At 44.9% G+C, this 16,512-nt stretch overlaps 1 protein-coding gene and 1 long non-coding RNA gene across 2 annotated transcripts in view; both read left to right on the forward strand.

Moving 5' to 3' along the window:
* The first annotated feature begins 1,191 nt into the window (after positions 1-1,191).
* Positions 1,192-16,512, forward strand: part of itpr3 (inositol 1,4,5-trisphosphate receptor, type 3) — a 123,890-nt gene continuing 108,569 nt past the window's right edge. The window contains exon 1 of the mRNA XM_047371806.1: positions 1,192-1,480. Within this exon, the coding sequence (XP_047227762.1) occupies positions 1,389-1,480 (92 nt within the window). The 5' untranslated portion in view covers positions 1,192-1,388. The remainder of the gene's footprint in view (positions 1,481-16,512) is intronic.
* On the forward strand, positions 10,451-11,322 carry LOC124872117. Its single transcript, XR_007039200.1, has 2 exons — positions 10,451-10,606; positions 10,702-11,322. It is a non-coding gene; the product is annotated as an uncharacterized LOC124872117 (long non-coding RNA).

Here is a 16,512-nt window from a genome sequence, read left to right on the forward strand (position 1 = left end):
TTATATATTTCTATTATTTTAGATGCTTTAAGAAGACATCCATACTGTCGTCCTCCCAAGATCGGATTAGAGGTAACAGGTCCATGAGGAAACTCAGAGATCCCTTCTCCAACAACACTCTCAGTCTGCTCCCTGGGATCCCAAGGCCTTCCTGAACCAGAAGGAAAACAGTTCCTTTTTTAAGTTCTGGGCCTTCTCCAGAGTCTCCTTCTCCAGGTTCTCCTCCCAGTGGAGTGATTTGAATGAATGCTTGAAATCAGTGTGATTCTGAATCAGAATCAGCTTTATTGCCAAGTTTGTGGACACCAGCAAGGAGTATGCCTCAGATACACTTTGCTCTAAGTGATGAAAAATGAAAATCTCTCTTAATTTTCAGCTTTCTAGCAGAAATCTGAAGGTTTTGGGTTAAAACTGACTTATATTTTGAGATGAAAAAATGTCATCCTCCTCCACAAAAAAACTCAGTTCCATCTGTAGAAAATTAACCACAGATCATGGTGCTGCCACCACCATGTTTCACTGTGGGTATGCTTTTCTGTCTCTTCATCCATTTGGAGAAACGTCCAGTTTTTGTGACCTCACTAAGCTTCCTAAAGTTCCAAAGCCTTGATGGTTTCTGGTGAACCTGAAGGATTTAGATGTCATTAGTCTGTCATCAACATTCTCACATGAACAAACTGAACCAACAGTGTAGTTTGTAAGTGGGGCTGACCTTGTTTTGGTTTTGAAGGCGGCCTGTTTCTTTGCGTGCATGTCGCCGAGTGTGTGTCAGTCTGTGCACGTGTCCGTGCTTGTGCGCGCGCATGCATGTGTCAGAGTGTGCACATATCCATGCGTGTGCGCGCGCATGGATATGTGCACACATGCATGTAGAAGCAGGACTCAGAGCTCACGGTTTGCCCTGCAGCGGTTTGATCTGTCTTGAAGCCGCCTGGCACCCTTATCACCGCCACGGCTCACTTCCTGGTTGTTGTTGCCAGAGTCTTGGCCTTTACACACCGAGGGAGGGACGAGCTGCCCTGCTGCGTATCCGTCCCCACCTCCGTGGAAACACTCAACCTGCAGAGCACACGGAGGACTTGTGACCTTCACTCCAATAGAGACTCGTCTTGTTAAAGTTTCTGGGAACTTCTGTGGAGCTGTTTGCACTTTGTTTTCATGCAGAACCCGGCAGTGGGTCCGAGAAGGAGCAGGGCTGAAGCAGCTTCAGTGTGAAGATATTTGGTTCCTGCTCTCCAGCTGCTGAGCTTAGAACCTCTGATCTCAGGTGAACCCTGGTCCACTGAAAGCGGATCGGCAGGGGCAGGCCGGCCGGCGCAAGGAGCCCTTTCTCCGGCCTCAACTGCAGGATCTTCCCCGCTGCTGGAGGAGTCTAAAGCAGCTGCAGGATGTCCGACTCTGCCTCCAGTTTCCTGCACATTGGAGATATCGTGTCTCTGTATGCGGAGGGATCCGTGAACGGCTTCATCAGCACGCTGGGGTGAGTTCCCTGTCAGTGGGTCACAACCCCAGTACACCTGATGGATAAACTCAGATAATATCCTCCTTATATCTGCAGACCAGCAGCTTTAACAGCGACACACTCAGATATCTCAGCTTAAAGATTTTTATTTAGCATTTATTATTATTATAATAATGATAATGATGAAAGCTAAATGAATCCATCACACTGACAGACTGAGCATATCTTCAGCTTTACAGAAACACAAAGTCAATTAAATAAAATAATCATTTTAGATGCAGTAAACAAGTCAGGCATTATAATTTAGTAAACGTGTAATAAAATCATTTACATTGAAAGTTAAAATAAGAGAATTTAAATACTAATTCTGCTCTATTTAATATCTTAAAATGAAATAAACTGAGTCAGTTTGGTCCAAATGAATCCAGTGACGGCTGTAAAGTATCGAAACTGCAAGGAGCTGAAACTTTTAGAAGAGGTGTTAAAATGCATCAGGAGGGATTTTATGTGACAGAGAAACACAAAGTAATGCATGGTTTTGAAGTGAAAAGAAAATCTACATTTACATTTTAAAACCACCTTTGGTGTTGGGGTCTCTACCAGCTTTGAACATCTACAGGTTCAAGTTGTTGCCTTTTCCTTTGTGTAAGCCAGTCTGTAAACATCATTGTTAAAGTGGTTCCACAGATACTTAGTTGGATTTAGGTCTGACTTTGACTAGGCTACTCTACTAAACCATCCCATTATATCTCTGGCTGTATGTTTAGGGTAGTTGTCCTGCTGGAAGGTGAACCTCCACCTAGTCTCAGGTCTTCTGCAGCCTCTAACAGGTTGTCTTCAAGGATTGTCCTGGATTTAGCTCCACCCATCTTCCCATAAACTCCCACCCATCTTCCCATAAACTCTGACCAGCTTCCCTGTCTCTTTTGGAGAAAAGCATCCCCATATCATGATGCTACCACCTCCGTGCTTCACATTAGGGAGGATTTCTTTAGGGGGGTTCTTACTTCTGCGAAGCACTGTGGTATCAGAGAATTACCAAAGCATCTGAACGTTTTCAGAAGAGTGAGTGAAGGTCAGCAGACCAGAGGTCTCATCAGAAAACAACCGACCAGGGGGTTGTATAGATCAGATGTTATTGTGACCTCATATTGGATTCAGAGATTCCAGCTCTATACCCTCTACAGGGAACTTGAAGGTTCATGGGAGTTTTCTCAACCGGTCCACATGTATTTTGTGGACCTGGAGAAAGCATTCGACTGTGTCCCACGTGGTGCCCTGTGGGGGGGTGCTCCAGGAGTATGGAATCGGGGGCCCTTTACTAGGGGCCATCCGGTCCCTGTACGAGCGGAGCAGGAGTTTAGTCCGCATTGCCGGCACTAAGTCGGACCTGTTCCCGGTGCATGTTGGACTCCGGCAGAACTGCCCTTTGTCACCGGTCCTGTTCATAACTTTTATGGACAGGATTTCTAGGCGCAGCCAAGGGCCGGAGGGGGTCTGGTTTGGGGACCAGTGGATTTCGTCTCTACTTTTTGCAGATGATGTGGTCCTGCTGGCCCCCTCTAGCTAAGACCTACAGCATGCGCTGGGGCGGTTCGCAGCCGAATGTGAAGCGGCTGGAATGAAGATCAGCTCCTCCAAGTCAGAGGCCATGGTACTCGACCAGAAAAGGGTGGCTTGTCCTCTTCAAGTTGGAGGGGAGTTCCTGCCTCAACTGGAGGAGTTTAAGTATCTCGGGGTCTTGTTCACGAGTGAGGGAAAAATGGAGCGGGAGATCGACAGACCGATCGGTGCGGCTGCCACAGTAATGGGGGCACTGTGCCGGTCCGTGGTGGTGAAGAGAGAGCTGAGCCGAAAAGCGAAGCTCTCGATTTACTGGTCGGTCTACGTTCCTACCCTCACCTATGGCCATGAACTTTGGGTCATGACCGAAAGAACGAGATCCCGGATACAAGCGGCTGAAATGAGCTTCCTCCGTAGGGTGGCCGAGCTCTCCCTTAGAGATAGGGTGAGGAGCTCAGCCATCCGGGAGGAGCTCGGAGTAGAGCCGCTGCTCCTTCACATCGAGAGGAGCCAGTTGAGGTGGCTCGGGCATCTATACCTGATGCCTCCTGGACGCCTTCCTCGAGAGGTGTTCCAGGCACGTCCCACCAGGAGGAGGACACGCTGGAGGGACTATGTCTCTCGGCTGGCCCGGGAACGTCTTGGGCTTCCCCCTGGAGGAGCTGGAGGAGGTGTCTGGGGAGAGGGACGTCTGGGCGTCTCTGATGAGTCTGCTGCCCCCGCGACCCGGTCCCGGATAAGCGGAAGACGACGAGCATCGAGCATATTTGATTCAGTGGGAACATGAGGACCCACACCTTGTGATTTTTGTCTGAAGACACCAATGAAAGTTGCTGTATTGTCCAACAATTATTGCAGAGCTCACCGACGGCTGCCTCTGCAGAACTCTAATATTTGATTGCCTGTCAGATGCTCCTGCAGCCTCCATGTCAGTTATATACCAAGTGGGTTGGATGGAAAAGGAACATCCAATGAAAGTCAGGTCTTTAAATTAAAAATGATGCTGAACATTTTAGTTTGAGGTCCAACAAAAGATCAGTGCAACTCCAGAATTTACTTCAACATAGATGAAACCTTTTCCTGCAGGTCCACGATTATTTCAGCTGTATGACACACTTATTTGACCGAATGTGCCCACATCTGTGAGGTCCTCAGAGTTCAAATCTATACTCTATGCAACCTGCAGAAAATCACTTTTAAGTCCCAAACGATCCAAAATATTGTAATAAATATAATATCTGTCTTTATCAGTGTAAAGTGTATATTTGGACTTATTTAAGAACAGAAGAAGAAACTGACCAATAACCCAAAGTTTGGTCCATGACTGCATAATATATCATCTGTACAATGGGGAGTGGGAGTGGTGGCCTAGTGGTTAGAACGGGAGGTTTGCGTTCTGGAGGGGTCCTTGAGCAAGACCCTTAACCCTCACCCTAACCCACAATGCTCCCCGGGCGCCGCACATTGGCAGCCCGCTGCTCCCTTTAAGGGATGGGTTAAATGCAGAGGACAAATTTCGTTGTAATGTACATGTGCAATGACCAATAAAGATGATTTAATCACAAATATATCATCATCGCATTATCAGTGAGTGAAATACTCATATGGCAATGGCCTGTTGGGTTAATAACTGTTGGCAAACACATTCCAAGCCTTATGAACATGCATATTTTTATGCTAGTGTAATACTTAGCGATAAATGAAGCAGCAACGTTCTTCATCCATCCAGATTGTTCTTTGTGAAATGTTATCTGGAAAATGAAGGCTGGAATTGTGAAGGAAGAAAACAGCAGAATCAAAGTCCGTATCTCTGCCTGAGTGAAGAAGCATCTGGAACATCAGTTGCAGACAAAACTGAAAGCTTTTCTGAGCTCAGGAGGTTCTGAACTTATAAATTTACAGACCTGGAATAAAATCAGCCAGGTAGGATTGTCCAGAAATGGGAGTGGAGGGATTTATCCACGCTCTAACCAGAAAACATGATTTCTGTGTTTCTTGAAAGCAGAAATATAACAGTTGCTTTGCTCTATTTCAACATATTAGACAGAATATTACCATAAACAGCTTATTATTACTATTGCTACTAATAATAATGTATTCCTCATTAATTTATCCATGTATTCATATCTATGTTTCTGTCAACTTGGAATGTATGAACCTGACTTTTGTGAAGTGCCTTGAGACGACATGTGTTGTGAATTGGCGCTATATAAATAAACGGAATTGAATTGAAATTCAACATCTATGGTTTTTGTCCACTGAGGATGGGAGTTTGATGCCTGTGATGTAAATGAAGTGATAGAAATGTCTTTGTTAGAGCGACTCCCACAACAATCATTTGTGCGCTGCACACTGGTTGGAGGTGTTTTACTGCTGTAGTCATATCCTGAAGAAGCAACTCAAAGCCTCGTCAATGTGGGCCACGGAGAAACGTCGGGATCAGGTCCTATGCATGCTGGGTGGTAGGTAACATGGCGACTTTGGTGTTCTGATTCCCAGCAGTATCATCTGGCTTTGGGGGCATGGATCATCACCTCGCTGCTGTGTGAAGTTGAGCCATATCAGCTTGATATTGTGGGATTGCACAGCTTAGACTTTGGAACACCAGTCTTGGAAAGGAGCTGAATTCTCTCTTACTCTGCGGTCGTCCAGAGAGAGAGACCCATAAACCTCATTGGAGCTCCTCATTGTTGAAGTTCTCCTCTGTGAGCAAGAGGCTCGGCTCTTTGCAGCCTCAGGCGTGTAGAAGAGAAGGTTCTGACTGTTGTCTGTGCTTATGCTCCAAACAGCTGTTCAGGTTCCCTGACCATCTTTTGTGGTCTTCATGAGGTTCTTCAATGCCCACTTGGCAACAACAATACCTGGAGGAATGGGACTGGGAGGAATCTAATTTGTGTTATGTTATTGGTCTTCTGTGCTAGGCTTGGTCTGGTGATTTATAAGTGTGCCTGTTGCCAGGACAACTTGGTCGATAATCGCCTTCATGTAATTTAGGCCTTTGGTGAAGAGAGGGGCTCAGCTGTCAACTGATCACTACCTGGTGGTGAGTTGGATCCAGTACCAGGCCCAAATGAGCTGGGAATGTTTGGCAGAGGAACCTGTTCAGGTGATCACACCTCATGGAGAATTTGTCTCATGTTCTTTGGGAGGTTGGGGACATAGAATCCAAATGGACCATGTTCAGGTTGTCCCTTCAGATGCTTCTTCTCGGAGCTGTGGCCAGAGCGTCATCAGTTCCTGTCGTTTCAGAAACCAGAGGACCTGTTGATTCCTGATTATTATAGTTAACAATAAACACCTTTATCTTCAATTCAGGAAATTAAAAACAGAACCTCTGTTGAATCCTGTTTGAAATGTAAACACTTGATTATTTTTTAGTAAAATGGCTTCCTTACTGGTGTCGGTTGTTCTGCTTTATTCACCCATGTCGACATGTTCAGCCAACCACAGAAATGTAAATATTCTTACTCGTCCTCCACCCTTTAAGTTAAACACAGATAAACGTCTAAGAATCCGGTTCTGAAATTGAAACTTTGAGTTTAAAGGTTTTATCACAGGCCCCATCTCAGTGTCTCCAGAAGTGTAGAAATCAGCACTCAGTTGATTCTTCTTTTGTTTTTAATGGGACAAACTGCCCGTGACTTCCAATGATCTGGTGCTGTTTGCTGACACTTTGTTTTTAGAGTGAGACACTTGAAATGGGACGACTTGCTGGTTGAGGGAAAGATGAACCAGCTCATTTTCATATAGTCAAATTCTGCTGCATCTGCTCAAGCCCTGCAGTCCTGTGCTGCCAGGAAGCAGAGAAAATTTACCATCTCTCTTCACAGCCAAGAAGGTTGGTTCTCTCCTGTATGACCAGCAGATCTGAACAGTTAAGGATTCATCATATGGGTTTTAAAGCAGAGGCTGAACATGATTCATTAACTACAAGCTGATTTCTTCACTCCAAGTCTCTGAAACTGGTAATACTGCCTGGGGAAACAGATCCATCCAATTAGAATAGCTCAAGTTACACGTACGTTTCTGACTGATAAAAAGTCTGGCTGCAGCTTTTCTTCTGGAATTCAGTAACAATCTGTAGATCAGCTGATTACATTAAAAGCTGCTCCGCCTGCTGTCAGAACCATGCACATTCTTCTTGATGTATGGCAATTTTTCTAGAACAAGTTCTTTCCAAACAGTCCCCTTGATTTGTTGGTAACAAGGTCTCCATTCGATACATACAGGTCCTTCTCAAAATATTAGCATATTGTGATAAAGTTAATTATTTTTCATAATGTAATGATGAAAATTTAACATTCATCTATTTTAGATTCATTGCACACTAACTGAAATATTTCAGGTCTTTTATTGTCTTAATACGGATGATTTTGGCATACAGCTCATGAAAACCCAAAATTCCTATTTCACAAAATTAGCATATTTCATCCGACCAATAAAAGAAAAGTGTTTTTAATACAAAAAACGTCAACCTTCAAATAATCATGTACAGTTATGCACTCAATACTTGGTCGGGAATCCTTTTGCAGAAATGACTGCTTCAATGCGGCGTGGCATGGAGGCAATCAGCCTGTGGCACTGCTGAGGTCTTATGGAGGCCCAGGATGCTTCGATAGCGGCCTTTAGCTCATCCAGAGTGTTGGGTCTTGAGTCTCTCAACGTTCTCTTCACAATATCCCAGATTCTCTATGGGGTTCAGGTCAGGAGAGTTGGCAGGCCAATTGAGCACAGTGATACCATGGTCAGTAAACCATTTACCAGTGGTTTTGGCACTGTGAGCAGGTGCCAGGTAATGCTGAAAAATGAAATCTTCATCTCCATAAAGCTTTTCAGCAGAAAGCATGAAGCATGAAGTGCTCCAAAATCTTCTGATAGCTAGCTGCATTGACCCTGCCCTTGATAAAACACAGTGGACCAACACCAGCAGCTGACACGGCACCCCAGACCATCACTGACTGTGGGTACTTGACACTGGACTTCTGGCATTTTGGCATTTCCTTCTCCCCAGTCTTCCTCCAGACTCTGGCACCTTGATTTCTGAATGACATGCAGAATTTGCTTTCATCGGAAAAAAGTACTTTGGACCACTGAGCAACAGTCCAGTGCTGCTTCTCTGTAGCCCAGGTCAGGCGCTTCTGCCGCTGTTTCTGGTTCAAAAGTGGCTTGACCTGGGGAATGCGGCACCTGTAGCCCATTTCCTGCACACGCCTGTGCACGGTGGCTCTGGATGTTTCTACTCCAGACTCAGTCCACTGCTTCCGCAGGTCCCCCAAGGTCTGGAATCGGCCCTTCTCCACAATCTTCCTCAGGGTCCGGTCACCTCTTCTCGTTGTGCAGCGTTTTCTGCCACACTTTTTCCTTCCCACAGACTTCCCACTGAGGTGCCTTGATACAGCACTCTGGGAACAGCCTATTTGTTCTGAAATGTCTTTCTGTGTCTTATCCTCTTGCTTGAGGGTGTCAATAGTGGCCTTCTGGACAGCAGTCAGGTTGACAGTCTTACCCATGATTGGGGTTTTGAGTGATGAACCAGGCTGGGAGTTTTAAAGGCCTCAGGAATCTTTTGCAGGTGTTTAGAGTTAACTCGTTGATTCAGATGATTAGGTTCATAGCTCGTTTAGAGACCCTTTTAATGATATGCTAATTTTGTGAGATAGGAATTTTGGGTTTTCATGAGCTGTATGCCAAAATCATCCATATTAAGACAATAAAAGACCTGAAATATTTCAGTTAGTGTGCAATGAATCTAAAATATATGAATGTTAAATTTTCATCATGACATTATGGAAAATAATGAACTTTATCACAATATGCTAATATTTTGAGAAGGACTTGTAGAGCTGAACAGGAGATGAAGAAACACCTTCAAGCAGAAGCTGAGATGCCTTTTCGTCTTGGTGTGACTGGTGTAAGGTCTGAGTTGGGCTAAGGAGCTGAAGTTGCTGCTGTCAGATCTCTGCCCAGTGCTCCAGGCTAACGTTTCGCACTGGTTTCACTGGTGCACCTGCATTTTCAGTTTGACCACAGCATTTAGGTACAGCCCAGATTTTAACCTCTTCTTTACCACCACGGTTTGACATGTTTAAAAGTGACTTATTTTATCAATTTGAAACTGCTGGTATAACAAAGCATTCTGAAGAACTAGCTTAGCAGTAACTGTTAGCAGAGTGACACGATGATGAGGCTCAGGACTTTCCTGGTAGCATTCTTTGTTTATGCATGAAAGTCCTGATGAAGATTACTCCTCCTCCACAGCAAGTCTGAAACTATTGGTGGGGTGCAGAAACTTGTAATCATAGGGACATTCCATAGATCTTTTGGAGAAATCCATTACAAACCTGTGCTGTTGGCATTGTGACTGGATCTCCAGAAAAGCAGCAGTGCATTGGATCGGCTAGAACAGGAGATTGTCTTCACACTGCAAATAGATTTTCCACATTTGGTGGGGTTGAGGTGTAACACTGGGAAATCATAAAGGGGGAGTCTGTGTTTCCAGAACATGTCGTAGAGCGGTCTCATAAAAAGTATTTGTGTGAATGGGGCCCGACTGCAACATCTTGTCTTTTAAGAATCCAAAACTGTCTGTCTGCATTCTTCTGGAAATATTTCTGATACTGAATCAGTTTGAAAGCAGGTGAGCTCCTCATTAAAGCTGAGATATTCCCTGCCATCTGTGATGGAAATGAGGAAGTCCAACAACTCATGATTCCTTTCATGTCAGGATCAGTTAAATGGAGCTTAATTTCCTCCTAAAGCAGGAGTGTTCAAAACCAGTCTTCGAGGGCCGGTGTCCTGCATGTTTTAGATGTTTCCCAGCTTTAACACACCTGATTCAGATGATTGCAGGTTAGCAAAAGCCTGCCAATCAGCCATAGATGGAAATTAGGTGTGCTGAAGCAGGTTAACATCTAAAACATGCAGGACACCGGGCCTCGAGGACCGACTTTCAGGAAGAAGGAGCAGAAAAGAGGAAAGATTAATTACAAGATTAAGACTAGGACATACAGGACTTAATTCTACATTGTTCAAGATAAATAAACATAATACAGGAAAATGTGATTATTGTGGAGAGGAGGAAACAATAGAACATGTAATATTGAAGTGTCAGAAATATGAACAAGAAAGAACAATTTTAAGGAGAGAATTTGTAGGTATTAAAGAAAATTTTATATTGAGAGATACTTTGCAAAGAAGTTTAGGTAGCAAACATATTCAAATTATAATTAGATTTTTCAAAAGCACTAAATTAATAAATAGAATTTGATTGTTGTAATAGTAAATAAGATTTAAAACCATGAAGAACCACACTCCATACCAGTCGGTGGCGGTAATGCACATCTTCAAGTTATTTGCCAACTGCCAAAAAACAACACAGAAGAAGAAGAAGAAGAAGAAGAGGACCGACTTTGGACACTCCTGCCCTAAAGCATGTTGTCAGTGTTCCACCATTACAGCTCCCTGTTGAGCCTTTTTCTATCTCCTGATGATCATCCAGACTCCTGCATCTGCTTGTTGGTCTCATTTGACAGCATACATGTGGAAATGGCTTCAATAAGAAAGGCTTGGGTCTGAAAAATGGTCTGTTCACAATAAATGATGTTATGGCAACAAGCCAGCAGACCTTTCCAGGTTCTGTTCATGTGTGACGGAGTTTATTTGGTTTCTGGATCCAGGTAATTATTTCCAGCGTGGACCAGACTGAAAAATGATTTCCGAGCATCTGGTTGGTCATTGTATGGAGAAGCACTTTGGAGACTGAGTCAACACACCTGAGGGAGAGTGAATAAAGCAATCAGCAGATGACACACACCTACAGAACACCTGGAGGCAGACAAAGGAGCTGATTGGCTGCTCTTAAACATTCTCAAAATAAAAAGCTTTTACCTCAGAAAGAGAAATAAGAGAAAGAGCGGAGGAAGATTAATAAAGAGAAAAGTAGTAAAAAATAAAGAAGGAAGAAACAGAAGGAAAAATGCAGGATTTTGGGCAGACATCTTTGAGAAAAGCAGAATTAAGATGATATTTAAATGATGTAAGTTGAACACAATACAGAAAACTCATCTGCAGGAACTTCATTTAATGAAAGAAATGTACTCAACATCAGGAGATATAAAGCAGGAAGACAATCTGAATGTGGCTTATTTGAATGAATTCCTCCCAACATGCAGAGTTGGCTAAGCAGTTAAATGTGATGAAATTAGTCCCAGGCTGCCAGTCTTTCCAGTAGTTTTAATAGTTTTGAAAGTTCAGGACGCAGCATGTTGGGCTGACTGGTTTGCATAATAATTTGCAGACTCCTGATTTGTTTACAGGTTGTGGCTGTTTTAGTAGAACCTGTGTGTAAAGTGAAGCTGGTGTCATTAGTATTTATACCACCCATGTAAATATGGTGTTTGTAAGAAAAAGCTGCATCCTGTTTTAATTTTAAGGCTTGCTGTGAGTCATTCCAAAAACACCTGTTCCTCCACAGGTCTTCAGATAATTAGATAAATCCAACCTTAGATAACATGTTTCCTGTACTCAAAAATATACAAAACAGATTTTATTCATATAGTGAAAATATGGCTGTAGACCACAGTATGAGTTAATGTTTAAACTTTACCTTCCAGTTTAAATGAAAGAACACCTGAATGATTCAACATGTCAACCTGCAGCGGCCCACTTTGAAGGCTCATCGCAGATTAAACCCATTGACATTTAATTATGTTCTGGAGTCCAAAGCTCCATTACCTTCATCCCAGAGTCTTACCTGCTGTATAAAGAAAACATTGCATCAGAGTGATTATCTACCTGGTGACAGCAGGTAATGTATCTGTGAATGCGGCAGTAATCCTGCTGACTGCAGACTGTCTGCTCGCTGCATCAACACACAGCTTTAACACTTGATGGTGGGTAGCAATTATTTCAAACACATCACATTCCTGCAGAGCCACACCCAACATGTTAGGGGCTCCGGGGGGAATAACTGCCTGTATTCATGCAGGCGTTCGTCAGGAACATGGAAGGAATTCAGTAAAAGAAGGTTTTCAGGAAATGTAAATCAATGTAATAAAATCAGGTGTGTGTTCAGCTCTAATGACCCTCTATGTGTTTCCTAAACAATAATGTTAATAGTTTTAACCTGATGAGCACACACACACACACACACATGCAGAGTCATGCACTGATTGCTTCAGGAAAACCAGCAGCTCCTTAAATAGATCTAAACGGTGAAACCTGAAGGAGATGAAGGAAAATCCACGCAGCTTTAACACTTTATTTGGTCCTGAAGCTGAAGCTCCGACTCGTATCCAAATGCAAAACATCATGGTACCAGAACTTTGAAAGTCTGTCAAGACTGGTTCACTGTGAAAATGACGTTTCCAAACCACAGTAACTGTCTATTTGGTTGAGATTGTGAATGACAGCATCAGTAAATATCAGTATATTTGAAAATATGATTAAATGCAGTTACTTGGTGCTGTTTAGCAGCACTACTTCAGTACTATAGTACCACTAGTATGTAACTGATGTGCTGAAGCAGCCTGTCTGGTAGTATTTTAGAACAGTTTTTGTCTTCTCTAGACACGGATCTGTGTAAGACCAGAGTTGTGTGTTTTAAAATGTATCTATAGATACCTAAGATCTTGTCCTCTAAATAAAAAATAAAAATCCTCAACTAGCTTTGTCCCATCAGTCAGCAGCAGGAGCTGAAAGAAGTAAACAGCTTGATTGTTAATAGGTCCTCCCCGTGCTGAGAGATTTCACTTTTGTTTTCTGTGCCTTTATGAAAACATGACAAACAGTAGCTGCTTTCAAATATGGAGCATCTTCTCATGACTTACTTTTGGAAATGAGGCTGTATTTCAAACAAACAGTGAGGTGTGAAACGAGCAGAGCTGCTTTCGCTGTCAGTCCGATCAGTGTGAAGAAACTGTGTGAAACTGTCTATAAATAGTCACCACAACATTCCTCAGAAGGCCTCAGAGATGCTTCCTGTATGCTTTAATTCCTGTAAGTCACATCCGGCTTTCTCTCTACAATCCATCAACTTAATTTAACTTCAGCTCAGAGAGAAGCTTGGATCTCTCATGTGATCATGATGATGGTGATTATTTTGCTGCTGATTGGCTGAAAAATAATCAAGACTGCCCCCACTTTAATATCTTGGTCTCTGTTAATGAGGTCACACGTTCCTGGTTGGTGTGAATGTTCTGGTGTCTGTTTCCATGTTTTAGGTCCATTTCATGACTGAAATGACAGAAAATGTTTATTATTGACTCTTAAAAGCCCAGCCAGGTGCTGGAGTTGCAAATTAGTGATAGACAGATAAACATGTTTCACAAAGTGATTGGATGCAGTTAGTTTCAGTGGTTCAGTAGTATAGTTTATGGATGAGTGGTTATTAATAAAAACCACGATGGCCGTTATCAGAATCAGAATCAGAAAAGCTTTATTGCCAAGTACGTTTTTGGACATACAAGGAATTTGTTTTGGCGTAGTCGGTGCAATACAGTACAAATTAAACAGTATAAACATATCTACAATATAATATTAATATATGTGCACAGTTTTAAGTGAGTGAGAGTAAATATAGAGCAGTATAAGATGCAAGAGCAATACAACAGTGCAGGTGATCATTGTGCAAGTAAAGCAGGAGTCCAAGCTGAGCGTTAATGTAACGCATAGAGTTACAGGTTACAGGTGTCCTGTCAGCAAAAAAAGGGGTGGGGGGTGTGGGGGAAAGGGGGGGTGTCAGGGTGGTTTCCGGGCTTTGTTAACCAGGCTGGTGGCAGATGGGAAAAAACTGTTCTTGTGGCGTGAGGTTTTGGTCCGGATGGACCGCAGCCTCCTGCCAGAGGGGAGAGTCTCAAAGAGTCTGTGACCAGGGTGGGAGGGATCAGCCAGAATCTTCCCTGCCCGCTTCAGGGTCCTGGAGGTGTACAGTTCCTGGAGCGACAGTAGACTGCAGCCAATCACCTTCTCAGCAGACCGAATGACACGCTGCAGCCTGCCCTTATCCTTGGCTGTAGCAGCGGCGTACCAGATGGTGATGGAGGAGGTGAGGATGGACTCAATGATGGCTGTGTAGAAGTGCACCATCATAGTCTTTGGCAGGTTGAATTTCTTCAGCTGCCGCAGGAAGAACATCCTCTGCTGGGCTTTCTTGATGAGGGAGCTGATGTTTGACTCCCACTTGAGATCCTGGGAGATGATGGTTCCCAGGAAGCGGAAAAATTCCACAGTGTCAATTGTGGAGTCACAGAGGGTGATGGGGGCAGGTGGGGCTGGGTTCTGCCTGAAGTTCACAACCATCTCCACTGTCTTTAGAGCATTGAGCTCAAGGTTGTTCTGGCTGCACCAGTCCAACAGATGGTCCACCTCCCATCTGTACGCAGACTCATCACCATCAGAGATGAGTCCGATCAGGGTGGTGTCGTCCGCAAACTTCAGAAGCTTGACAGACTGGTGACTGGAGGTGCAGCTGTTGGTGTACAGGGAGAAGAGCAGAGGAGAGAGAACACAGCCTTGGGGGGAACCGGTGCTGATGGTCAGGGAGTCAGAGACGTGCTTCCCCAGCCTCACGCGCTGCTTCCTGTCAGACAGGAAGTCAGTGATCCACCTGCAGGTGGAGTCGGGCACACTCAGCTGGGAGAGCTTCTCCTGTAGCAGAACTGGGACGATGGTGTTGAAGGCAGAGCTGAAATCCACAAACAGGATCCTGGCGTAGGTTCCTGTGGAGTCCAGGTGCCGGAGGATGAAGTGAAGGGCTAGGTTGACTGCATCATCTACAGACCTGTTGGCTCTGTAGGCAAACTGCAGGGGGTCCAGGAGGGGGTCGGTGATGTCTTTTAGGTGTGAGAGCACAAGGCGCTCAAAGGACTTCATCACCACAGAGGTCAGGGCGACGGGTCTGAAGTCATTAAGCCCTGTGGTCCTTGGCTTCTTGGGAACAGGGACGATGGTGGAGGACTTGAAGCAGGCTGGCACATGACATGTCTCCAGTGAGGTGTTAAAAATGTCTGTGAAGACTGGAGACAGCTGATCAGCGCAGTGCTTCAGGCTGGCTGGTGAGACAGAATCCGGACCAGCAGCTTTCCGGGGGTTCTGTCTCCTGAAGAGTTTGTTGACATCCCTCTCCTGGATGGAAAGAGCCGTCCTCGGCGTGGGTAGGGGGCTGGTGGGGGGGAACTTCAGGGTGGGGGTTGGAGGTGCCAAGGCCCCTTTTGAGGTTGGGGAGGTGGGGGTGGTGGATTGTGGCTGCAGCTGTTGGGGGGCGTCGTGGGAGATGGTTGCAGGACTGTCCCTTTGTCTTTCAAAGCAGCAGTAGAACTCGTTCAGGTCGTTGGCGAGGCGTCGGTCGTTGATGGAGTGGGGGGCTTTCGGCTTGTAGTTGGTGATTTGCTTGAGCCCTTTCCAGACAGACGCAGAGTCGTTGGCTGAGAACTGGTTTTGGAGCTTCTCAGAGTACAGTCGTTTGGCCTCTTTCACTGCCTTGCCAAACTTGTACTTTGCCTCTCTGTATATGTCTTTGTCCCCACTCCTGAAGGCCTCTTCCTTATCCAGTCTTAACCTTCTGAGTTTAGCTGTGAACCAGGGTTTGTCGTTGTTGTAACTCACCCTGGTGCATGATGGTACACAGCTGTCCTCACAGAAGCTGATGTAGGAAGTCACAGCCTCTGTGTACTCGTCCAGACTGTTGGTAGTAGTCCTGAACACATCCCAGTCTGTACAGCCTAAACACGCCTGGAGATTCTCCACAGCCTCACTGCTCCACTTCCTTGTCGTCCTCACAACAGGTTTGCAGAGCTTTAGTTTCTGCCTGTAAGCAGGAATCAGGTGGACCATGATGTGGTCGGATTGGCCCAGTGCAGCACGTGGGACCGCGTGATAAGCGTCTCTGATGGTGGTGTAACAGTGATCCAGAATGTTGTCCTCTCTGGTCGGACATTTTATAAACTGTCTATATTTGGGGAGTTCGTGGGTCAGATTACCTTTGTTAAAGTCACCAGCGACGATAACTAAGGAGTCCGGGTTGGTCCGCTCCACACTCAGTATCTGGTCGGCGCATGCGCTGTGCGACCTGCACGTTAGCTTGCGGCGGGATGTAAACACCGACCAGGATGAACGAAGCGAACTCACGGGGGGAATAGAAAGGCTTACAGTTTATGATGAAGGCTTCTAGGTCTGGAGAACAGTGCTGCTGAATCACTGTCACGTCGTTGCACCAACCACTGTTGAGGTAAAAACAGATTCCTCCACCTTTCGCTTTGCCGGAGAGTTCCGTGTCTCTGTCCGCTCTGTAGAGCTGGAATCCTGCCAGCTGCAGCGCAGAGTCCGGTATTAATCCACACAGCCACGTCTCCATGAAGCACAAAACTGACGATGAATAAAAGTCCCTGTTTTTCCCCAACAGCAGTTGTAGTTCCTCCATTTTGTTGGGAAGTGAGCGCACGTTAGAGAGAAATATTCCAGGTAACGGTGTTCGTAGTCCACGCTGGCGA

The sequence above is a fragment of the Girardinichthys multiradiatus genome, chromosome 1 (assembly GCF_021462225.1).
Source record: "Girardinichthys multiradiatus isolate DD_20200921_A chromosome 1, DD_fGirMul_XY1, whole genome shotgun sequence".
NCBI lineage: Eukaryota > Metazoa > Chordata > Actinopteri > Cyprinodontiformes > Goodeidae > Girardinichthys > Girardinichthys multiradiatus.